This window comes from Halictus rubicundus, chromosome 2 (genome assembly GCF_050948215.1).
Source record: "Halictus rubicundus isolate RS-2024b chromosome 2, iyHalRubi1_principal, whole genome shotgun sequence".
In the NCBI taxonomy this organism is placed as follows: Eukaryota; Metazoa; Arthropoda; class Insecta; order Hymenoptera; family Halictidae; genus Halictus; species Halictus rubicundus.
This window is the reverse complement of record NC_135150.1, coordinates 9872970-9898878: the sequence shown is the minus strand read 5'-3', so window position 1 is coordinate 9898878 and position 25909 is coordinate 9872970. Positions and strand designations below refer to the sequence as shown.

General features: G+C 36.3%; 1 protein-coding gene across 2 annotated transcripts in view; it reads left to right on the top strand.

Annotated features, from left to right (window-relative positions):
- LOC143362544 (innexin shaking-B-like) overlaps positions 1-23773 on the top strand; it is a 55718-nt gene extending 31945 nt beyond the window's left edge. For both annotated transcript variants that reach the window (XM_076802808.1, XM_076802798.1), the window contains exons 3-5: positions 12701-12990; positions 18409-18662; positions 23383-23773. In XM_076802808.1, coding sequence (XP_076658923.1) covers positions 12701-12990; positions 18409-18657 — 539 coding nt within the window. In that variant the 3' untranslated portion in view covers positions 18658-18662; positions 23383-23773. The remainder of the gene's footprint in view (positions 1-12700; positions 12991-18408; positions 18663-23382) is intronic.
- Positions 23774-25909: the final 2136 nt, after the last annotated feature.

The window sequence follows — 25909 nt, the reverse complement described above, 5'->3', positions numbered from 1 at the left end:
TTTGCCAAGAGAAGCTCTCCATTGAGAGTTATGTGGTTTACATAAGTCTACATAAAGTTTAGGAGGAGTTCCAGTAACGCCGAACGCTATCTAACGCCGCGAAATAGCTACATCTTTAACATTTAAATTTGCGAATTGTGTTACTATATCTTCTCATAAATATTTTTTAAATTATTTTTCTATATTGCGCATAGAAGGTATAAATTTTAGTAAACAAATATTTCTTTGACGAGTTCACTCGTAAGAAAAAAGATTAAAGAAAAAATTTGCAAACAAACATAGTTTATTTTATAATAAACTTTAGATTGCAAGATCACTAGAACTGAGATAGAGAACCAGGTGACAATTTTCATAGTTTGTTTAGAAAATAGTAAAGGAAACTGGGTTAAATGTTTAGGCTGCCAAAAATGGTTTTATGTAAAACAATTTAATTCACATTTTCCTAATAAATGTTTGTCTATTTACATTGCGCATACACTCTGTGCGGAAAGTATGTCAACGACTGCCAAAAATGAATTTTTATGCTTGCGAAATAGGAAATTTAAGAGTAGTGTACTATATAATCGACAGATATTTATTAACGATATGTAGCAAAATACATATATGATACATTATACAAGAATTCTAATAATTACAACACAATATGTCATTGTTCAGTCGTTATTTGATTAATAGTGTTTAGAAAGTTTGTTAATAAAAAGTAATTCACGAAGAAAATGAAATGTGGAATGACAAAGTACGGAGTTATTGTTAGCATGAAGTCTGTTATCTTCGGTTTCTTATCATTCTCTAGAGTCTCTTTGGCATACACCCAACTTAATTTATTACTTGCATTTCGTCTATTTCAGACTACGCTTTTGATCATGCTTTTTAGTACAAGATTTTATTACTTCTGCAGTGTACATGTCTATTCAGATGGTTCCATAAGCGTTTGAGTGGGTTGAGATATACACTTTATGCTAGCAAATTAACAGTTTAATATAACTGTTTAATTAACAGTGCAATTTAACAGCAAATTACTGAACCAAATTAATGCTAACTCTATAGAAAATTTTTCTTGTAATTTTACTGCTGTGTTTACAATTGTTGCCCGTTATGAGATAAGTGAGTTTTAACGAAAAAAAAGTATAATGTTTTTCCGTTTAAGATTTCGTTTTCGAGTAAATCGAATTTGATGATTCAGTGAATACGCGTGCCATTAGATAGGAACCGTCTGAAGTGTCTGGCCATGAAATGCCTTTTCTACTTCTTGTAAGGCGAGTCTCGTGACATGACGAATTCAAATAACTCCTAAATTATTTGTTGTACGAAAAAGTTTTTCAAACAAATGTTGCTCCGTCGTAAAAACCCTCTGCGAAGGGACAACTGCACGACCGTGAAGGTCAAATCGACTAGCTACCCGCGGCATAATGACCATAAACGACCGAACCTCAGCTGACGAACATATGCCGAATTGTAAACCGTTAGAGTACCTAGATTTATAGTTTTATAGCCGTAGCCGCCTGTAACCAAATGTACCTCTACTCCTACTCTTCCTAATTTTCCACTACTTCCAACACCTTCCAAAACACAACCTTCAACCAATCATAGGCAACTTCCTAAGACCACACCTACCTCCGAGCTTTCCTAATTTCTATGTGATTATAACAAGACCAGAACTGTTTCCAATACCGAACTACCAACAGCAAGCCAAGTCTTGCATCTAGCAATAAAGATACATATTCTCCGGAGTTTGACCTTACAATCATTCGCCGCCAACCTACCTAGCCGCGATCCGATTTTCCCAATTCCGGGATCGACGCGACACCACAAATGTTGCATGGTTACCAGAGGAGCATACAGTTCTGTAATCTGTTTTTTGTTTCTTCGCTGTTTTGTCGAGATATCATATGAGTCGAGATATGGGTCTTGAGCATGTTCAAGCGGTATCGATTCCTTGTGACAAACAATCATGGTATCACAAGCATATATGATTCTCTGGGTCTAAAGAGTATCGATCTCTAATGATAGTTGCTCAGAAGCCTCAATCCTTTATATGAGTACATCTTGGACGGGTTTGTTATCGATGCTATTACAATCGTGTGATGTCGAGCGATGACAACCGAAATTTGATATCTATGGCTAGACTGCGGATCTTTATGCATTTATGGCTTCCGAAAATGTTCAAAAAATGCTATAATATAAAATTCCATAGAATTTAGTTCGATTTTTATTTATTTCAGATCTACAAATGTCACTACCACTGAAAATTAGACATTATTTGCTTCCACTTTCCTCAATTTGCCAAAAAATTGAAAATTGCATAAACATCCACAGTCTATCTATAACAGATATGAGCGTGATGTCTGTCTTTCTCGTGATTTTCAAGCAATTCTGTGCTCAAATACTCGATCTCTATCATTCTATTTAAAATATTACCACACCCAGGATCTTTTATTTGCAGACTTTTTTTCCTGCTTTCGTTTGTTACATGAAATCTACGTGAATATCACTGATTGACACCGGCTCGAAAGTATCGATACAATCGACGTTGCCGTGATACCAGTACTACTTGGTATCATTTCGGCACATACTGGTATCAGAGATCAATTACAAGTTCCTTATCCTTTGATACATATCGATACACCCAAACAAGTACTTAACCCCTTGCCGTACCTTTTAGCTCGGAAGAATTCGGACCCGAGCGCCAATTCATGTTTGGTTCGAACTTTTGAATACGAGTCAGACTCGTTAATGTTTACGTTTGGTCCGAAATTCTCATGACGAGCCAGACTCGTCAAAGTATGGCAAGGGGTTAAGTATCGAATTGTTTGAAGATCATGAGAAAGACTTATATCACGTCCATCACTAGATATGAGCGTCACCTTCGGTTCTTCAAATAGAATGCCCAATATTTTTCCCGAATTCGGATAAAGCACCAAATTATGCGTAAAAAAGTATTATACCAAAACTGGCTAAAAACTAACAATTACTGAGATATTCTCAAACTTATGTCATTGTTTAATCATTAAAAATGAAGTTTATTGCGGGCCATCAACGTTGGCCGCAGACATTTTCGAGAACGTATTATTAGCGCATGTGCCGCAATAACCACAGAAACATAGAAAAAGTTCTTCGTTCACTCAAAATCCGATTACGCAAATGCATTGATCCAATGCTTGAAATAAAATTTTTCTTACAAGTATTTTAGGAATTATTCATTTTAAGTCCTATTTGGTGTAATTTTTTTTATGAAGAATTTAGTACTTTATCCGAATTCTAAAAAAAATATTCAGCATTCCATTTAAAAAATTGAAGGTGACCCCCACATCTCGATAAAAAAGAAATGTAACAAAAAACAGATTTTTTTTTTAAACACTCATTTTGCTCAAACAATGCACAGTCTAACGATAATGCTTCGACGTCTTTAAATTCTATGCATCTTTCTACAGTTTCAAATTTCAGTTGCTCAATTTTGCCCATAAAATGTAGAAAATCCGTTGTCTTGGTATTAGTCGAAAAGGTTACTCTACAAGATATTAGATCCCTTTCTAAGTTGAAAAATAATGATTAATTTTTAAAAGTACCCTACTGTTAAAGTGATATAAAAATCGGGTATTTCATTTAAAAGTATTATTTAACGAATATTGTATATGGTATACATAAAATTTACACTATCGTTAAGTATTATAGATACAGTACTTTAACCCTTAAGTGAATTGCTATAGCTGATGCTGTCCCACTCAAAATTATGTTAATAATTATTTAATGTTTAACTATTAATAACATAACTATTTGTGGGTTTACATGAAACTTTACTGTCTCACTATGTTTTCATTCACCATTTCGATAGAGATAAATATTAAATATAATTTAATTGAATCAATGCTTTGTTAAAGTATATTTTTAAGGTCCACTTAAAAGATAATATTATATCTAATAATGCTTGTTTTTTTTTCGTTATGAACAAAATTACAATGCGGCAAAGTAAAAGTTCGTGGTGTCTAGATATTAAAGTTACTGATAGTACGTGCGTTCCGCGATTTACGCGGCACTTTATTTGCGCGAGGTGTCATTTTACGCGGTAAACAATCTCTCGTTTTACACGGATTTTTTATCCTCGGTTTCAATTTATGTGATCTCATTTTACGCGGTTCCCTGTCTTCCTCTTCCACGATAGGTGATTACATGTTGAATGTATCGTGTTTTTTAAAAGTATTTTTTTCACACTCATGGACTCTTCTTACACGTTTTCTTACCCGTAAAAAGTAGAAACGTCGCGTGGCACAGATAATCCGCGTAAATCGAGGGACTATTTTATTGCGTTTCACGATAAAGATGAACATTATACTATCTCGGGAAGCAGTGAAAAAATATTTTGAAAAATGAGAACATCACGCGATATTAAAAAAAAAATATGAAAAATATGAAAAATTGGGAGAGTTCTAACGTTTATAAGAAAATTGAACTTTTCATCAGATAAATTGATTTCATATTCGTTCAATAAGTAAAATTATTACTGTTGGCATAATCCTTGGACAATTACGGATCGAATCAGCTTTTACGGAAACAAATCGGTTGTTTCAAAGTTACCCTACTCGTTATTTTAGATAATGTGGCTTTCCGATAAACACGTTTAAAGTTCTTAATGGAGTTTGAACATATTTACAGCCACACAATTGATCAAAGAGTTGGTCTGAAATTCTGAAACTCTAAAATAAACCTTCCTCCTCCTCGAAAAGACGACACAGCATGATCTTTTTTCATTTTATTGGCCATATGCAATCCTCTGACTTTCTCTAAACTACGTCGCTCTACTTTCAGTAGTTGCTTTTTATTATGGAAGTTGGCACATATTTTATTTCCCTATCCAATTCGTATGTTCATTGTTTCCATTATTATGAGCATACGGTAAAATCCTTCGTCGAATATTGCGGCGGCTAGATAATGGCCAATTTTAGCCTTTCTTGGTAAGTATTAGACTGCGGATTTTTATGCAAAATGCTCGCTAAGAAACCTTTAAACAGCAAAAATATGCATATTATACTTCATTATCTAAGCAGTATATAGTATAGTACATACTATTTGAATTAGTATGTACCTACTATACGTATACTGTGTATAGTATAATACAGGCTATTTGAATTAGTATGTACCTACTATACATTTACTGTATATAGTATAATATAGACTATTTGAATTAGTATACACTACATACTGTATTATAGTATAGTGTTTGAGTTAGTATATGTATACTATACATATACTGCATACATGCAGTATGTATACTATACTGCATACAGTTCTGAAAATAATATTGTAATTGCCAGACTGCGGATTTTATGCACTTATAATAAAAATGACTTAGGAACGATTTCAAGCTGTAAAAACACTAAAAGAAATGTTCATCAAAATCAATACAAACAATTTTTATTTTACATAAAAATCCGTAGTTTAATTATAAAAATACTTGTATATTCCATTCTGTTTTAATAGAAATGATTAAAAGTTAGTGATATTAACAAAACAATTGGTCAGAAGCCATTACGATGTATAAAGTTAGATGTACATACATAGGTATTATAAATTAATAGACCTACGAATATAATGTACCGTGGGAAACTAGTTTTATTCTTATGGCGAGGATATTGACATTCTCCCTAGTTTATATCACGATATGACTAAATAAAATTCTAACACTTAATGCACATGCTGAATGTTAGTTTAAACTAATGTAAAGCCAGTATTTGGTTGCTAATGACTCACTGAAAGGTAGATGCAAGCTAAAGTAATCAAATAACAAACAAAAAATGAATAACTATTATTAATGACGGAATTCATGGTTGGTTACGAATAACCATTATCGCTGACGAGAATTATTTTTTGGTTAGCGGTAAACAAGAGATTCGTTTTGGTTACGAATAATCAATATCGATCGTAGGGACTTTTATTTTGGTTACTAGAAATAAACGCTCTGAAATTTAAAAAATTTCGTATTACTTACAAGGCCACTTCTTTTTAAAAATTTTAATAGTGGATAGGAATAAAAAAAAGAGAGCCAACAGCACGTGGTCCACTTCTTTTTAAAAATTTTAATAGTGGATAGGAATAAAAAAAAGAGAGCCAACAGCACGTGGTGTTCCCAGGCGGTACCCATCCAAGTACTGACCACGCTCAACGCTGTTTAACTTCGATGATCGGACGAGAATCGTTCATTTTTTGTTTCTTAAACATGTTTATTGCATAAGTATATTGTACAGTCTTATAAATGGTAACAACAAACATTCAAAAAATACCACTCAATATTGCATGTTTATCTAATTGTTCGCTCGCATGCGAATCTCTTAGTTATACAGTCTTTGGAAAGTGGTTGGTATAATACTGACTTATAATGACTAGTTATTTATTAAGTAAGTAACGCTTAAAGGCTATGTGGAGTTCGAGGGGGGGGGGGGAATAAGATTTTTATTTAAAAAACCCACGTGTCAGTCTTTGGTTGAGGTTATCTTAAAACTAACTTAGGTTTAACTTAAAAGCTAGTCTTATAAAGAGGATAGCAATATTAGAAATTAATGAAAGAAAATAAGAGAAGAAAGAATGAGAAAGAAGGGACGTATTTACAATATTTATATATGTACATCGAAGGGGGGCCTGTAGACGCTTAGGCCTTAATAAGTTAGAGATGTACTAAAGTTAGTTGCTAGACTCAGGGCTGGCGTAGATTTCTAGCTTTTCGGTCACGGAGCTCGCTTAAGTGGGCGTCGTCTGGTTTGAGCCACTAGTATTTTTTAGTATCCAGACGGTGATAGTCATTGTAGTCTGATGGAGGGATGGTTCTGGAGTATGTAAAGTTATTTCTATTTGTTTCGTAATCAAGGTGGTGGTACGAGATACGTTTGTTGGCTTTGTTTCTTTTCCAGTGGTAGATTAGGTTTACGTTCTCGGCGTTCTGAATCAAGCCTGTTTTATCGCAGTGAAAGAAGCCCTGGGGGTGGTGTAACCGTTGGAGAGTTGACGTTGGGAGACGGCTGGGTCTTGCTGAGATATTGTTTGGATTATGCTGTTGTTTATGTAGTATCTGTTGACTTTTTCGGTGAGGGTTTCAAGGTTGTCGCGTACTGTTTTGACTTTATTGCCTGATGTGTATATAATAAGATCGTCGGCAAAAGCCAGCGCGTAGGAGGGAGCCGTCCTTGTTGAAGTTAAAAAGTTTGGGGAGGTCGCTTAGGAAGAGATTAAAAAGGATAGGAGAGTTGACAGTACCCTGTTGGAGACCTTCGAGGATTTGAAATTTTTGGGAGGAAAGGAGTTTGCTGTCAAAGATGGTGAAGGACTTGTCTTTGATTATATCCCAGATGGTGTAGAGCAGCCAGGTAGGACACTTTTTTTGTGTAATTTGAATAGTAATCCATTGTGCCATACGGAATCAAACGCCTTTTCGAGGTCGAGGAGGGCTGCTCCTACGTAGTGGCTCTTGGCGATGGCGGTGTTCAGATCAGAGAGGAGCTTGTGGATGGCGTGTGTGGTGGAGTGTCGGTGTTTGAAACCGAACTGGCTGTCTGGGATTATGTTGTTTTTGGTGTTAAAGGTGTTTATACTGAGATTTATGATGGATTCGAAAACTTTGCTTAGGCTATGCGTGAGGCTGATTGGACGGTAGCTGGAGGGGTCGTGTGGATTTTTATTCTTTTTAAGAATTGGTAAGACTTTTGCCTGTTTCCAACCTTTTGGGAAGTAGAAATGGTTCAGTGCGTTATTAAATAAGATGGTTAGGTTGTATGTTATGTTCCTGGGTAGGTGTTTTAACACTATGGGGGGAATGTTGTCGAGGCTGCTGGAAGTCTTATTCGGGAGGTGTTTAAGTATATAATCAACAGATCGAGGGGGACAGAAAGGATCATCTTGATCTTGGATAGGTGTTGGATTGGGAGCCTTGTTAGAGTTGTCAAATGTGGTGAATGTGTTACCGGCTGTTCGTGTTGAAGTGAAATCGCTTTTGATGGAATCGGCAGTGTGGTCGACTATACTTTTGAGTGGTGAATTGGAGTTGAGTTGTTTAGGAGAGTTGACGGCCTCGTAGAAGGCTCCTAGGATGTTGAGTTTGTCGGGTGGAGTGGAGAAAAAGTAGTGGTCGTTTGAGGTTCTGGTTTGGGATAAGTTGCAGCCGCTCTTCAGTAGGATGGAGTCTAGATTTTTTGGGATATGCAGTTCATCTATAGCGGTAGGTTGTTTGGGTCTGAATATGGCGTTGATTCGGGGGAAGAAGGAGTCAGAGTCACGGTAATCTATCTTTTTAGTTAAATTGGTCCAGAATTGTTCAACTGATGATCTGAGTTCGTGTTGGAGTATTTTGGAGGTGGTTTTAAGAACGAATTTGGTGGCTCTTGACAGGGGTTGCCTGAGGAGTGGGTCTTGTGTACGTAGGTTGTGTAGCAGGGAGACAAGGGAGCTTTTGGTTTTTTGAAGTCTTATTATTCTGTTATTTAGATATTTATGTAGGTTATTTTTCGGTTTAATTTTTGGAACGTGTTTGGACATGGCGTGGGAGATTGTGCTGCTGAGTGCTTCTAGGTGGGACGAGAATCGGTTCATTGCAACGTGATATGGCCGTTGGCTATTTTTACAGCCTAACTTATCCATGAAATAGAGTCTTATTATTCTTAGATTTACTTTGCAATCAAACCTTGAACAAATTGCCGGTCGCATTTTCGGCGTTAAGAAGTTGTTATATCTATGTATTGATTATACAGGGTGTGACCGATCTGCTGGTACAAGCAGCCAGGAGGTGAATCTACATAAAAAATTAAGTCGGACAAAAAGTGTAATGTTTTTTCGTTTAAGGTTTCGTTTTCGAGAAAAGCGAGTTCGAAAATGCAGCGAATACGCACGTTATTAGATAGGTATCGTCTGACGCGTCTGATCATGACCAACCAATTCTACTTTCTGCATATACTAAAGCACGCGAATCCGACGAATCGATAAACTCGATTATCTTGACAACAAAGTCTCCAACGAAAAAAATTTATTTCGTATTATCAACTTATTTCCTCATGTAGATTCACCGTCTACACGGTTGTACCATCAATACTGGGACACCCTGTATTTTTGACTCAGCGTAGTGAAAATTATTTCTAGTACATTACTTTTTATAGCAAACGTTAGACACTGCGGAAATACCTGAGGGGAATTCTCGTGTAATAACTTCGGAAGATTAATTTTTTGCATAAAAATGCTCCGAAACATTAATGACTTCATAGGCAATAGCTGTTCACATCTCGGCCTTTTCTAAGTTTTTGTTTAAATGACTGAATCGTGTGTGAAAGCTATCGCCGATTAGTTAAAAATTGTCCAGAGATGATCGATTAGAAAAGTATTTAAGTGGATTTGCACAAAATTGTAACGAAAGTTTCGACATAACCGCTTAACATCTGGCTCAAAAGAATCTTCACATCGTTTCTAAAAATAATAAAATTAACTATTATCTGATCGCTGCAATATTTAACAAAATTATGCTCATAATAATGGAAACAATGAACACTCGAATTTGAGAGGAAAGTAAAGAAGTTACTTCTTAAATATTTGCATGACTGACACAAGCAACACTGTTCTCCGTTCAACGAGACGAGTCACCAGCAGGGTTGCCAACCGTCCCGAATTGGCCGGAATTGTCCTAGAATTGAAGTTGCTGTATTATTACTTTTTCTTACATATTTTTTTAGTACATAAAAAAATTTCCTCGGAAAACTAGGCATGTTATGTTAAGTGGTTCCTCAGTGGAGAATATTGTGAAATTACATGTGTATATATATGTCTCAGTTTTAGGCAATATGTTCCGGAATTGTCTCAGAAAAAGTTGGCAACCCTGGTCGTCAGACGTCAAGAAACACACACGATGGTGTTCTGACAGAACAGGAACGTATTTTTCAGATATTGCAACATTCGTCGTGCTAAATTCTCGGACTTGTTATAATCGCCGCAAGAGATTTATTGCATAGACATTCAACAAACGTAGTAGGATTTATTATTATATTGTAGTATTGTTCGTTGCAAACATAAAACAAAAACAACGCGACAAATATGAATACAGACACAGAAACCAAGAAATGAACAGAAATGGAGTTAGGTTTGGGCCATTGCTGCAGAGTCGCCAGATCAAGACTTGTTCCTCCACTCTAGTTTCTCTTATAGTAACTTGTTTCTCTCAATTCGTGCGCCCTCCACTCATCAGGCGACTCTGGCCAAGGGCAAGAAAATCGCTGCCCGTACTGGCAGACGCTGAATAGCACTCTTTTAGAGTGTCATATTTTCAGACTAAATCTGCGACTCTTTCTATATAGGAAGTTGTACAAAACACACAAAACTGAGTGTTGAAATACTTTTTTCTCCGACTGTAAAACTGTGCGCAGCTTTCAACGAAACCGCTTAAAAATGAATTTTTGTCTCTTTCCCCTAACCGTACTAAACACAAACCGTGCTATTCGTATACCATAGGGAACGAGCGGCACGTGTGTATTTCCGTTCGTTCGTCCGGCTTTCTCATTTGCGTGGCTTTACCATTTCCAACGAATCTCGCCGCGTCGATATGTTTACCTTCTTCCGTTATTTGTTTTGTTACTTTTCACGAATCTATATTTCTTGTCCGTTTGACGGACATTAAATGCCGCGTTTGCTTTTGTTATTCTATATTTTTCCCCGAAATCACCGATCGGCACCTTTCACCCGTTTATCCAGAATAGTCGTTGATTCCTCGTAAAGTTCACGAATACGAGCGCCGATCTTCTCGCTCGTAAGGAGGATGTCTTCTCACGGGGATCGTAGATTACGCTAACATCGAATGAATGAATGATTCACAATAAAATTTGGCAAGTATACAGCTGGCCACCGGCTGCCTACGAGGACAGCCAATCTACGGCGGCCATTCGTCACTATTCTGTACCGCTTACTTTGCTCTATTCTATCGCTGTCAACCACGAAATGCTCCGATTTGTAAATTCGCTTGCATCCGTCCTGCAGATCGAAATTACAGGCTAGTCGGTATGATCAGAAGCCAAGCGCGTGCAGTGGACCCATAAAGTATTTCAACACTAGAAATCCAATTTTCGAAAAATTCCCTATGCTTAAACTGCGTAAATCTCGTAAAAAATGATCGCACGAGAGTAAATTTGGACTCATTTTAAAGTTAGGAGCCTTAGTTTTATAATCCATCGTTCATTTTATTCTACGATTTTTTTAAAAATAAATTTTTGTGATTCAGTGGCGGAAAACTGAAAACGCGTGTTTTCTCGAAAATGCTATACTTTCAAACGTCTGTGGAAACTTTGCGAAATTTTTTTTGCGACCGAAACCATCATAGATTCAAAGATTGAAGATTCCCCTTTACAACAACACTTTCAAAATTCTGATGTATGATTCTTTTAGACGTTTTATTGAGCTTTGATTGGGAGCAATGCTGCCAACTTTACAGTGGTATAAATTACATTATGAGGGCTTTATACAATGGAACTTGTTCATTATTTTGGTTCCATAAAACAGCGATAAAGATCGTACATGAATGTTTCAGGAGGTTTTGTAAAGGGGAGGCTTGAATCCTCAAATCTGTAGCAGTTTCATTTCAAACGTTTTGGAAGCTTTTAGTGACGTGTGAATTTACAACATTTTTGTGGCAAAATGGATCTTTAGTTTCCTACCTGCTACATTAACTTAGAAATATCTTGGAGAAAAAGAAGCACTGTTTTGCGAAAGTAGAAGCTTCTAGCTTTAAAGTGAGTCCAAGCTCATAATTGAACTGTTTGTTTTTATGAAATTATGACAATTTGAACGTCGGCAATTTTTGTAGAATCGGAAATGTAGCGTTTAAATACTTTTTGTATCCACTGTAGGTGTTGCAATAGGGAATAGCCGGATACTCTTTGAAAACATGAAATCGAAAATATATGTAAAGTAACGATTTTGTTTTTGAGATTAAGTTTGAAAGTTAAGGCTCGACACACCAAGGTAAGGGTCAAGGTAAGCGACACACCTTGTATATAATTTATGAACGGTTGTACATATTTTCTTCACTGCCCCCGCAAAGTTGAATGCTCCTTAACCCTTGGATAGTAGACATTTTTGGCAACTGCACAATTGGCATTGATTCGGTCCATTTAAATCTTTATTCATGAATTTATAGTAGACACACTTTTAAAGGTGTCTCTTCTGGACACATTGACGTTAGTGCATCCAATTAGTTACATAATTACCACCTTTTTCAATTATTCTATCTCGTTCACCAATGGGGTAACAATTTCTCTGTGCAAAAAGTCGAAAAATTAACACATATCAGATCAGCATTTTCTCTCAGTTCACCTTCCTGCTCTTTCTTATATTTCCTAACAAGTTGTCACCTTATCTTTTGTTAATATTCATGGACTATTTTCATTAATTTCGATTTAAAGAAACTAGAGTTTATTTATTTACTGCAAAGCACAAATGACTAACATGGCTAATATTGGCGGTGAAATATCTAATTTTAGTGATGAGGTCGGATATCTGTTAAAGTCAGAAACGCAAGGACGTCGTTAACGACCGGATACATTAACACTTTGTCAGATTCGTTCTCATAGAACTAGCTGAGTGAGAACAATGTGGACACCATAGTTCCACCGGTAATCACTGGTTAGGAAGCAATGATCAACTGTTGTACGACGATGGAAATCACAAATTGGAACTTAAATATGCGCAGGTCAAATGTTCCTGATGAACCGCTTCTTCGACGGTGCCTTTCTGACGTTTGGTATCGACGTGCTCAGGTTCTTGGAGTCGGATCAAGAGGATCGAGTCGATCCGATGATTTACGTGTTTCCACGGATGACCAAGTGTACCTTTTACAAATATGGCGTCAGCGGCGAGGTGGAGCGACACGATGCTGTCTGCATATTGCCTTTGAACGTAGTCAACGAGAAAATATACGTTTTCCTCTGGTTTTGGTTCCTCTTTCTCGGCGTGCTTAGCTTCATGACGGTTTTGTACAGGGTAAGTGACATTAACTATAATATTGCAACGAAAATAAAATGTGAGAAGGCCCACTTGTATTACAAAAATTTTCGCGGTCAGAGATCGTTTTATTAAAAAGTTAGCTTAACTTCACCTTGGAAACTCAAAAATTTCTCATTTTTTTTTATATATAATCCTGAAGATTTTGGCAAGAAATTGCCAAAAATCGAAGTTTTAAGGCGAGGAATTCACTGGTTCAAAAGTTATGCGTGTTTGAAGTTGAGCGATTACACTTTGTTCTGGGACAAGCTGTTATCCAACAGTAATTAAAGTATAGAGAATCTTATACGGGATCTCAAAGGTATAACTACGCTTGCAAATGTACGTTATCGACATCAGCGCGTGCTTGTGCTGCCATCCAGCGGTTCCGCTCCTCATACGTCGCCCAATGCCGAGCACACACCTACATGGCGGCGCCTCTACCTGTCAACAACGCTTAAAATCTCTCAACTTTAAACACGCATAACTTTTTCACCAGTGAATTCCTCACCTTAAAATTTCGATTTTTGGCATTTCCTCGTGAAAATCTACAGAATTATATAAAAAAAGTTAAAAATTTCTGGGTTGCCAGGGTGAAGTTTAACCAAAAAGCTACATAATATGTACTTTTGAAAGCTCGAATTTCCGTCCGATTTCAAGAATGCCCCCTCTTGTTCTCTAAATACTAAAATTGTTCCTCACCGTTTTTCACTAAGATAACTACCGCGTGGCATTATATAAAATTAACTAACAGAGATTCTCGTGCAGCAAAAATACGATATGCAAATTACCGAAGTCTGTTGAAAACGGAGGCAATTCTATAGTTATGCACCGATTTTGAAATATTTGTTATTGCTTCTATGTCCCCCGTTTATTTCTGAAGAGTGTCTCGCATATTATGACTCACCCTATATGTTGCTACAAATGAACAATCCGTAGCTGGTAACACCAACATTAGCAGGCCCTTCGATTCCATTATGTCTATCTAGTTTCCACTGTATGCTATCTGTAGCTTCACTCTTCCTGTTTATCTACTTTGGGAAGTATGATATCTTCACCTAAAAGCTAATGGTTAAATTTGAATAAGTTACGTTGGAATCACTGACACCGTTTTCACGGAAAAAATTCGCCGAAACCAGCTTAAACCGGTCGTAAAATTAATCAACGATATTGGTCGACAATGTAACCTGTTTTTCGAAAGAGTGGATTTAAGATACGCTGATGGTTTACGGTTCCTCGCATGTGAGCAATACAAACGAAGTGAAAAATTAGTATTGTACAATCTGTTGTGAGATAGAAGCTAGCAGAATAAAACTATTCAAAATTTATTAGAAAGTAAAAGAAAATTATACAAGGCAAGATTATGTGATTTCAAAATTTATTATATATTTTCTAATGTTAAGTATTTAGTTAATGCATTTGTAATTCGTAAACTTCAATATTTCATACAAAAATGATAACAATTCAGTGTAGCTGAACTCTCATTTAAATTGAAGATGATGAGATTCTACATATCTGTCTACGTGACAGAAAATTCAAACTTTTTTTACAACAATGGTTGAGGGGTAATTTTTTATTTAAACAAAAAAATGTTGCCAATGTAATAGCAGTATTTTATAAAGTGTTAAAAATGTACAAGAATACGTACTATAATTTTAAAGATATACAGGGTGAGTCACCTAACGTTTGCACCTCAAATATCTTTGTTGTTTCTAAAGATACGTAAAATATGGTAAGGACAAAGTTGAAATGGTACCATGGGGCTGACACGATGCCATAAAAAAATTTTGTTTTTATGTCATTTTTTTAGAGATATCAAGGTCACCTTGACTTTTTTAAATGGAATCACCCTTTTTTTAAACACCTACAATGATAGTCCCTTTCATTAGGAATTCAGTGACTTTATTATTCCAAGGTCATTCAAGGTCAAGGACAGAAAGAACGTATATAACAAAAATATGGAAGCAGAATACTTGTATTTTATAAATGTTCGAAATGATGGCCGTCTACGTCGATACATTGATGTAAACGAGCTCTGAAGGAATGTTGAACTTTGATAAGTACATCTGAGATATTCGTACATGCTGTGATGATACGCTGACGCATATCTTCAACTGTTGTTGGAGCATCCATATACACGGTCTCTTTTAGCAGACCCCATAAAAAGAAGTCCAGTGGATTTAAATCAGACGAACGCGCTGGCCATGAAACAGTTCCGCCTCGTCCAATCTATAGCTGCTAAAATATTAATTGTCTTGCATGTACACTTCCAGTACTTCGAAACAACCTGTACGTATTAATGAAAGTCTGTCTAGAAGGAGTGTTTCGCTCGGAGTACCTTTCTTCAGAAAGTAATCGGGCCTGCACTGCATTTTGTCTACATTCACAGTAAACCGTGATCATATCACACTTTTCAGTCATTGAATAAGACATAGCGGAATCGCGTTTGGTAACATACTGATAGTAAATAAGAATGCTGAATAACAATAACATTGAAGGACCTTAGTATGTTTACTTTAACTACGACCATAGTATGTTTACTATTTACTACAAGTCTCAACCGTGATAAACGTATTCTGCTTTCATTCTAAATCTTATACGTTTTTTCTGTCCTTGACCATGAATGACCTTGGAATAATATAGTCACTGAATTCCTAATGAAAGAGACTATCATTGAAGGTGTTTAAAAAAGGGTGGTTCGATTTAAAAAAGTCAAGGTGACCTTGACATCTAAAAAAATGACATAAAAACAAAATTTTTTTTGCATCGTGTCAGCCTCATTGTAGCATTCAACTTTGTCCTTACCATATTTTACGTATCTTTAGAAACAACAAAGATATTTGAGGTGCAAAACGTTAGGTGACTCGCTCTGTATACGGAAATAGTGTAACATCTACAGTAAAGTCTTGATCTGAGACCATTTCTCGGGTCCCTGCTGCGACATAGATCGTGTAGGACTACTATTTTCTTGTGACCGCGTCGACCGCGCCGAACGTAGAAAAGGACAGTGCGTGTAAACACGGACCGGGCGGCCGAAGGCGCACTACATACCGTCAATTAAACCACTAAATACATCAGTTTACTTTAATACTTTCAGTTGGTGAAAGTCCCATGAAAAAAATAATGAAAAATAAAGAAGTTTTGTAATTGGATTAGTAGTGGTTCACACCGATATACCCGATCTGGTATCGGATTACACGGCATATTTTCACTTTACACTGCTCGGCAACCGAGGCAGCTCGAGCTTCACGGCCCCTCGCGGGGTATACCCCCAGTGGAGGGGATAGGTGAACTGACTAAGATCGTGTAGCTCCGTTCGGCTTAGAGCAAGACTTTACTGTTCTTTTAAGGAAGGGTTGTGTTTTCACCTTGAAGAGTCGAAGTTTAGAGTCTAAAGGTCCCTTGCTAGTTCTTAACATTTAGAATGAATGCCCTTAATGACGTTAGGCTTAATATCGTTGAATTACAAAAATTGAAAGAACTTTTGAAAATGAATCTATACAATTTCATTAATTTTTCTCTACCCTTTTGACTTTCTGAAGTTAATCGATTTGGCAATTGAGTGGATCACTAATTTGTTCGCTGATATTGCTTTATTACCTACGGAGAATGTTAGTCGCGAAACCATTAAAAGTAGATTACTCTTTGCCGATGTACTTTTCCACGGGTCTAATGGTTTATGTAAATTTACTTTCGCATATCTGAATCGTTCCTTTTTACTTATATCATTGACGAATATTTTTCTCTGGTCTTTTCATCATAACAGGTACACTGTAATATATCTTTATAGTTTCCTATTAACATTCTCTCTGAATGATGATTGCAATAAACCAATCGATTTTCATTTCCTCGTATATCAATCAACAATGTGCAGATATATTTATGATTGCGAGATCATTATCTTTGCATAATTTTTTTTCATTTCTTCTTTTATGTATTTCCAATGATCTTTCTACGTCTAGAAAGTGATGGGAATAAATTATGTAAACCTTTTTTATGCATTGCTTGAAACTATGTCTTTGGGACTGGCCGACACGAAATGTGCATTATTATTCCTCCCAGTATGTTCAAGTTTGGAGAAAATATTCTGCATAAATCATTCAACAATGTAGTTAATGATTTTTACGACATCGACTGGATATTTATATCTCCAATTTAAAATAAATAAAAAATGATAAAAAAAAAAGATTAAATCTCTTTTTTTCATTTTCAAAAATTCGTCCCTAAACAGGTTAATTATTCAGTTTCTTCTAATACCAGTTATGAGATATAATTAAAATACAATTTCGTATGTATTTGTGTAAAAACAGGTGCTTACAGTTCAAATTGCAAACTGCCACTTCCGTAATAATTCAAAATTGTGGATATTTTCTACATTTTAAATAATACATTTTTGTTAGTGTATCGATCGACATTTTTCATTTTTGACAGTTTGAGATTGTTTAGAATACTGACGAAACTGGACGTTTAAATATTTAGAAATCATTGATGAACAAACAAACGCATACGTCACAAGGGTTGCTGAAGATAAATTCATTCGTGACCCGTTGCGGTGGGGATACGCTCGAGCGGCCGTTAATTACAATTTTATTACGATGTAACACGACACTTTTCATTTCGAAATAAGAAAATCACTATCCCCTCTTCTTCTTCTTCTTCGTCCGAAATACGACGAAAGCTGGTCCCGAGCTATCCTTTTATGTATATCAAAAGAAAACTGTAGTGAAACATCGGCGTGGGTCAGTAATGACTCCGGCATAGGCCTAGAACTCGCAGGAGTCCTAGGGTTGAAAGATAAATTATACGATGACTACTACAATTTTAACAAACGGAATTTTTAATTTAAAGTACCAATGAATTTTTGATAAATATCTACACGTTATAAAATAGTCGAAGCAAGAAAACTACGAAAGGGGATAGAAAATTGATAGTTTTTTCAAAGAATGAAACAAATAAAGAAACTGGGTAAATAAAAGTAAGTTTAATTCTACATTTTTGTGATTACAAGTTTGACACTCAACAAGTACATACACAGAAATTCCAATGCTAAACTTCCTTTTGTCCGCCACTGCATGTGGAAAAGTAATACAACCGTGTAGATATGTTTTGGCTAGAATAAATCATTTATATCTTTTACGGCTTTGTTCGTATTTCTGAACGGATCTTACACGAGGAAACACGCGTTTTGTATGAACGCTCGATCCAACCGGAGTACGTGGTTTCAATGTGACCCTTTCAGAAATTGTGGGTTATCGAAACGCAGATGCGCTTCTGTTTGGCCCCCCTGCTGCGATTCTCGTAGCAGCGTACTAGTGATACAGCGTTCGTTCGAGCAACAGAACACCTCAGGGCCTCTTGTAACCATAATGAATGTTGCGAAAGTAGAAACACCGATGATTCTCGTTTCTTGGTTCACAGATCGTAATTATATTCTCGCCGCGAACGAGGGTTTACCTTCTGCGATTACGGTTCCGCCTGGTCCGACGAGAAGCCATCGAGACGATCGTCCGACGGAGCAAAGTGGGCGACTGGTTTCTCTTATACATGCTCGGGGAGAATTTGGACACGGTGATATACAGGGACGTGATGCACGAGCTGGCGAACAAGCTCGCGTCCAGGCATCATCACAGCGTGCCCGGTATCAAGGGAGAGCTTCAGGAGGCCTGATCGAAGTAAGTGGTGTCTTTCGAAATCTCCTGCACACCGTCCCGCCTATTTAAAGCGTCTCTCTCCGTTTCCCGTCCATCCACCGCGCCGATAGAAATTCCCAGGCTGACTTATGCAGTCCGATATGTAACGTGTCTTCGATAGTCAGCACAGTACCCGCACCACACCGTGCATCAGTCCGCTGCACCGGACATAAATTTCCCGGCAACTAGCGTTTGACATTTACGCGTTATCCTATTTCGAGCGGTTTAACAACCCGCGCTAGAGAGCCTTCCCTCTTGTTCAATATCGGTTCGAAATAACAACCTTATCTCGAAAGCGACGCAACCTGCGAACCGTCAGCTGTGAACGCTAAGATTTTCCATCGATACCGTTTTCACTACCATACCCTGCTCGAGCCTACGATCGCTTTAGGCTCTGATAGCGTGTGCGCTTCCATTATGGTTTTACTGCCGTACAGGCTTCGCACTCGAAATTCATCCTTACGCAAACTAAATGCGCCTCTGCACTAGAGCGGATCTTCTTTTCCGATCATCGAATTTCTTTCGGGCACCCCGTAGAATTGTGACACAGGTTAACAAATAATCTCTTAATGTTCGAGTAATTTAAATTCATCACCGGTTAATAAATTTCGTCGGAGTGGTGGACGAACTTTGAAATTTTCGAGTGGTTGTGCCTTTTCCAGCTAAATTCATTTAATCAACGTCGAACAATACCGACGCTTGTCTTTCCATCGAGGTGTGCCGCTGTTTCGGTTTCAGTATGAATATCGACTATGATCTTGAATCCATTTGCTTGAAACGGCCGAAGTATTTTCCGATCGGTTTTGGTGTCTGTTTCTCGCGGTCTCATTTTTTGAAGAACGTCGTCCGTAGTTCTGTGTCACTTCATAATATGTCGTATAGCTTCACAGCGAACAATCGAATTGCTATGTCCCTAAATCCTTAGATATCTCCCGATACGTTTTCCCAGCTTCCCAGAGCAATTCCAGCCGTCGACGCCGCGACGTTGCTCCGCTGCAATTTTCTTTCAATTGTTCATCTTGATACATATGAAGCGCTTACGGCTATAAGAACTGTTCCATTTATTTCGAATCAACATTTTAAATGTTGGATGTTGTAGAGTTACATGTGATATAGGCTAGGAATCTAAATTTACAATAGACGTCTATATTTACTAGACTGCTAATCTTTACGCAAAAAAAGAAAAAATAAAATAAAAATTTCCTAAATCGGTTCTAAGAAACAGGGATTGAATAAAAATTCTATTTGACCTTTTAGTAATTTTAGTAAGTCGAAAATAGTATAACAATGTCCTTGAAATCGTCTGTGTACAGTTTCCACTTACTCATTTTCGTCATAAATGTATAAAATTCATAATCTAATAATCATTATTACTATTAGGAAATTACCAATCCTGTAACAAGTTCTAAAGAATCTCTTTCGTCAAACTCTACAATAGAATCAATATCGACATATACAACAAGTTTACAAGCTACAAAGTACATAGTTACATAAAAACTATAGAAGCAGAACGCTTCTTTACAACAAAATTAACATCAATCAGTATCAAATATCAAGTAAACTTAACCGACGTGATTAAACTATTCTAATTTGTTCGAGAATTGGTCATACAAGACTACTCACGGCAATTTGTCGTTAAGGATTATTCTTAACAAATACGGTCAATGTAATGTCGCTTTTACAATTAATCATATCCACCTGGATTGTCCAGCAATCATGAGAACAACGGAAAATCAATATACTGGTCCACTTAAAAAAGTTGAGGATTTCACCCTTTCCACCCGTAGGAAATATACCTCTGCAATACAGTATTTTCTCGATATCTGTTCACAACACAGATCTACCCATGGACATATATCCGCTAGAAGATAATATTCTTTGATACTCTGCTCAACGTAGAAAAGGACAGCGAAGCTCGAGTGGCCTCGGTCGCCGAACAAACATAATACGGGTCTGGTGTATCGGTGTAAACCACTACTAATCCAATAAAAAAACTCCTTTATTTTTCATTATATCTTTATAGGACTTTCACCAACCTATTCTTGCCACTTCTCTAATGAAAATGATACCAAATGTGATATAACTCCGATGATATTTACTTGTGTAATGAACGATAAAAGTTACTTCCCATTACAATTATATTGACGGAAAATTAGTGTTCGGTTTCATTTGAATCAGAAAAATTTCACAAATATATTGGTGAAAGTCTCATAAAAAAATAATGAAGTTTTGTGATTGGATTAGCAGTGGTCTCTTGGTTTCACACCGATATACCCAACCGTATTATGTTTACACTTCTTGGCGACCGAGTTTTGGGGCTCCTCACGGAATATATCCCGCGGCAGTGGGGATAGTTCTGAGACTTTCATCGGCTAGATATTTGGGACACATATCGAGTAAAGACTGTATCTTTCAGCGTACGAATGGAATATTTCTGTTACAGTTTGGCCACATTCGATATAAATGTAAACTATACCCACTTTCTCCGATTTTGTATGACGCATTTTCGAAACCTAAGCCGTACTTATTAGGCCGATAGTATTCATAAGTACAGATAAATGTGGTTGTTTAAATTTACAAGGAACGGGAATGGTTTTGATTAGATCGAATGGCCCCTAATAAGAGATTACAAAATCGACGCGACATCCGCGAAAATGTTCGATGAGTTTCTCAAAGTAAAATATTTTCCATCGCAGTTGACCTTCAACGACCTTGAATGACCTTGAGTTGTATGCGTCTTAAAACATCCTATTAGATGGTACATAGAAAAGCATATCATTCTAATTTAAAAAACGGAGTTCGCCTCCATATGTCCTCTACGCGTCCACCTACAAGAACACTATTAACGTTGTTTGGTTCACTTTTTAAAAAAGTTGTACCGTTTTGAAGAGTGTATGGAAATTTTTTCACCCGACTGCAGCTAATGTGGAGTCACAGGAATTTTACTAATTGTATTAATTTCATGCAAAAATAATGGCGGTTTCTATTCTTGAATTTTAAAGTTACATATTTTGCTTTATGTGCCAATTTCAGCTAAACATTTCATAATTAATTTTTAATTCTCTCGAGGATCTGCTTCAATGATAGCCGTTGATTCTTCGTTATCAATTAGGGCAAGCCTCTTCATACCGAACTCTTATAACAAGATCACGCCAATCTGCTTTTCCTTCATCAATAGTAAACAGTTACGACAAGAGACAAAATACAAATCGATAGATGAAGCCTCGTATTTTTCATTGATAACTGATTTCAGAATGCAAAGGAAATAGCCGGATAGGTAGTCCAAAATGCCCTTCAGCCGATTTTAACGGGAAATGGCTCGTTCGATAGCTTACCAAGGAAGAACCTTTTCTACCAAATTTCAGCCCTATACCTTGTCTATAAGGGTAGTTACGGGGAGCAAAGGAAAATGCAGTTTGTCCTCCTTTTTCCCCGTTTAATCTTATCTGAAAATTCTAAAAAAAAATCTGACACATTTAGCATATCGAACCACATATACGAGAATTTTTTTGGATTTTTAGTTTCAAACTGTGGTTGTAAAAAATAAAAAACCAGAAAAAATTTGAAAAAATACAGATTTCATATTGAAGCTTAATAAAGTATTGTCATCAACACTGTTTCCAATTTTTTCATATTTTTGGCTAGAGTGCGTCATACTAAGAAAAGAAAATAAAAACCAATTTCGTCGACGTTTTTTTTATGGGAACCTAATTAAGTTATACTTGATTTTTCTCAATTCTTTACATTTATTCTTATTCTCAAATCTGCAGAGGGTTTTTCTGAATGTTGAAATGTTTAACACTGCATAATATACGCAAAGAATTGAGAAAAATCAAGTATAACTTAAGTTGTCACAGAGGAGACAACTTGGTCGAAAAACTTGGGTTTTATTTTTATAATCTAATAAAATGGAGCGAATCTAACATTTTTTTTTTTCGCATATGAAGATACTGTAAAAAAAAGATATTTTTGGGGAACATTAAGCAACATTTTAGCTTTATGTTTTTACAATATGTTGTATGAATTTACAAAATAGTGAAGTTGTATAACATTATCTAACTCCATATCCAGCAAAACCTCAGTCGCTTGCACCCACCGGTAAAAGTGACTAGAATAGAAAAAATAAAAAATTGTTGTGTTAACGTAAACAAAAATAGATTATCTTCAATTGACAAGGTATTTATGTAAAACTGTTGAAAGTGTAATGTGTGTCTTTGGAAAAGTGTTCAATACACTTCGAGATCTAAAAATGCAATATTTTCCTTTGTAACAAAAGTAGTTTCCCTATTTTTTTTTCAAGTTAATTTTTACCGCTTATTTAAATACGAAATTACATTAATAGGGACTAATAGGGAAAAGTACCCTATAAAAATGTAATGAGTAGACTGCAGATTTGTATGTAAAATAAAAATCTGTATTAATCTGTATTAATTGCAAAATGTAGGAGCTACACTGATACTCATGTGGTTTATTTCCATAACTATGATGAGTTGAACAAAATGCAACAGTATTTCTAAATTTTTACACGTTATCGTTGGTTCTGCAGTTGATCTCCGCATGTTTCTCATAAATGCATAAAATCCACAGTCTAATGATGAGATAAAACAACGTTTCAGAAAAATCGCTGAAGTTGAAGCGGATGAACACTGCAATTATTTTTGCACCAGCCTGACACCTTAATTTTGTACGGCTCTTGTTACAGATTGCCTCGGAAAGTCGTGAAAACTGAAAGGATTCCCGTAGCGAGGATAGAAGGCGTCCAGGCAGAAGCCGACAGAAACACGGAGGAATGTCGAAGACGAAGAATCGAGGAAACGAGTTCCGGAACGGGACGGATCGCATTTTATTTACTACTCGAAGCGTGTGTTTTTCCTTTTTATGCTTCGCCGCATTTCGATAGCCCGCTGGAAGGAACGTCGGCGAACTTTAATCGTTACTCGCGTAAAAGACAAACAATCGATTTGTATCGCGCATTTATTCGTCCGTGTAGTTCAAGCCTTAACAGGCTTCGCGTAGCTCTTCGAATGGACAATTCTCCGTAAAAGGAACAAAAAAAAAAATACTTTTCGGCGAAGTGAACGATTTCGTGCGAACGAGGCTGCCTAAATCCGTAGGGTAAGGGATCCAATTACCGTGCGGGTACCAATTACTGTGCCTACATCAGTTATACTTATTTTTAAAGCATAATGAATATTAAAAGAGAGATGTATAACGTATATACTAACTGATTTTAATGAAAAAATGTAATATCTCTTTTTTAATATTTACTCTGCTTTAAAAACAAGTATAATTAATGTAGGTACAGTAGTTGGTGCCCCCACAGTAATTGGGTCCCTTACCCCAGTGTTCTCTGGAAGAATCGGAACGTTCTCTGTTTCGCGAATTGACCATTTTCTCGCGGGGCACGCGTTACATTGGCACTGCCAATTTGGCAGGGGCGAGCTCGCAGCGAGAACCAATGTATCTTTTTACACAAAGACTGTGCCAACGCAAACGAACCCGCGTGTAACTTTTACCGGACTCTTGAAATAAATGTATTTTTATTTAAAAGGTAATTTAATAAATATATATATATAGTTCTACATTATAGGTGATTTTATGTGGATGTTTGACAATCCAATTTCCCGTACACGTACGGAGACACTGATGGGACCAAGTTCGATATACAGGGTGTACCGAAAATCGTGGCAGTATCGGTATCGACCGTGGTGATGGTGGTGGTGATTCTATGTGCAAAAATAAGTCGATGGAAACGCGTAACATTTTTTCATTTAAGTCTCCGTTTTCGAAGAAAATTAGTCATTTTTAGTATAGTCTGTGTAGTCACAAATAGACGATGAATCTTTAATATAAAATAAATTTAAAATGTTATTCGGTTTTATTAATATGTACGATTTTTTATACTTTAGAAATTTGTGTATAGCACAGATGCATAAAGATTCGCAGTCTAGTCAATTTACCACCTAATACGAAAACTTTGAGAATCTAACCATTTAAATATTTTCAATACTGCAAATTTATACGTATATGATTAACTTGGACACAACCAGTTTATTGTTGATAATAGAGAAAAACATGAAATAAAAACTTGATTAAGTTTGAAAGAGCAAATATTGTGACAAACAAAAAGTCAGTCTCGCGGTCGGATCTTTCGAGATTTCAAGATCATTGATGTTTTTTTATCTTTTAATGGAACTATATCTTTTTATTATCCTCGCGTAATGTCCTGATCGCCATATGTGATCTCGAGTACAAACAAAATAATGGAAATAGCTGTAATTAAAATTTACGACGCATGATTTCCGCGATAGAAAAAAAGGAACGGCCCATCATTTTGTTCCGCTAACATTCTTAAACATTTAACCCTTCTGTAGCCGACCAAAATGTACAGATAATTGAAAGACTTTGGTACTTAACATTTTTTGCACAAATTCTTATTTTGAGACTATAAATCGAGACAATAGTAAACAAATAATGGACATTCAGAGCAGTTTTGTATTTTTAGAGAAACAGTAAACAATTCTTGACAGAAATACAGTAAATGGGTGCACGGGTACCCGGTTGGCTATAGAAGGGTTAAGAAAGTAGGTAAAATTTACATTTTTTCAGAAATCTTATGTTGAACATCAACATTTTAGTTTAATTAACTCGACCACATAGACATAATAAACGTCATCTATTCATAAACGTTTTCTGTTATAACACAACGAATTCTCACTTCTGATAAAACTCCGTATAAATGTAAATAAAGCATGTTTACAAAAACGGTAGAATTCTGATTTATGTAGGAAAATACTGCGTAAAAAGAGTGTAACAAGTGTATTTTCCTGTAATTGTTTATGTTTTTTAAGTTCCGATTCTAAGAAATTTCTCTTTACCGGATCACAGGAAACGTTTTTGAAACATTTTCATGTGCCAAACGAGAATTATGTTTTATACCTTTCGTGGAAATTGAATGAAATCGAATACAGGGTGTTCCAAAAATGATGTACTTTTTGGAAGGGATTGATTACTGAAATCGTTTGAAGTAACTTTTCCCTTTGCGAAAACGTTTCCCGCGGCTTTGTTGAGGAGTTGTTAACGAAAAAACACGGACCAATCAGAGCGTGGCTACAGCGGACGGATCCGGCTCGGTGATTTTAATTTTTCAAATTGCGTATCCCACTTTCTTATTTCACGGAAGTCACATTTTAAATTGTAACGACTTTTGATGAGGAAACTCCAATTTT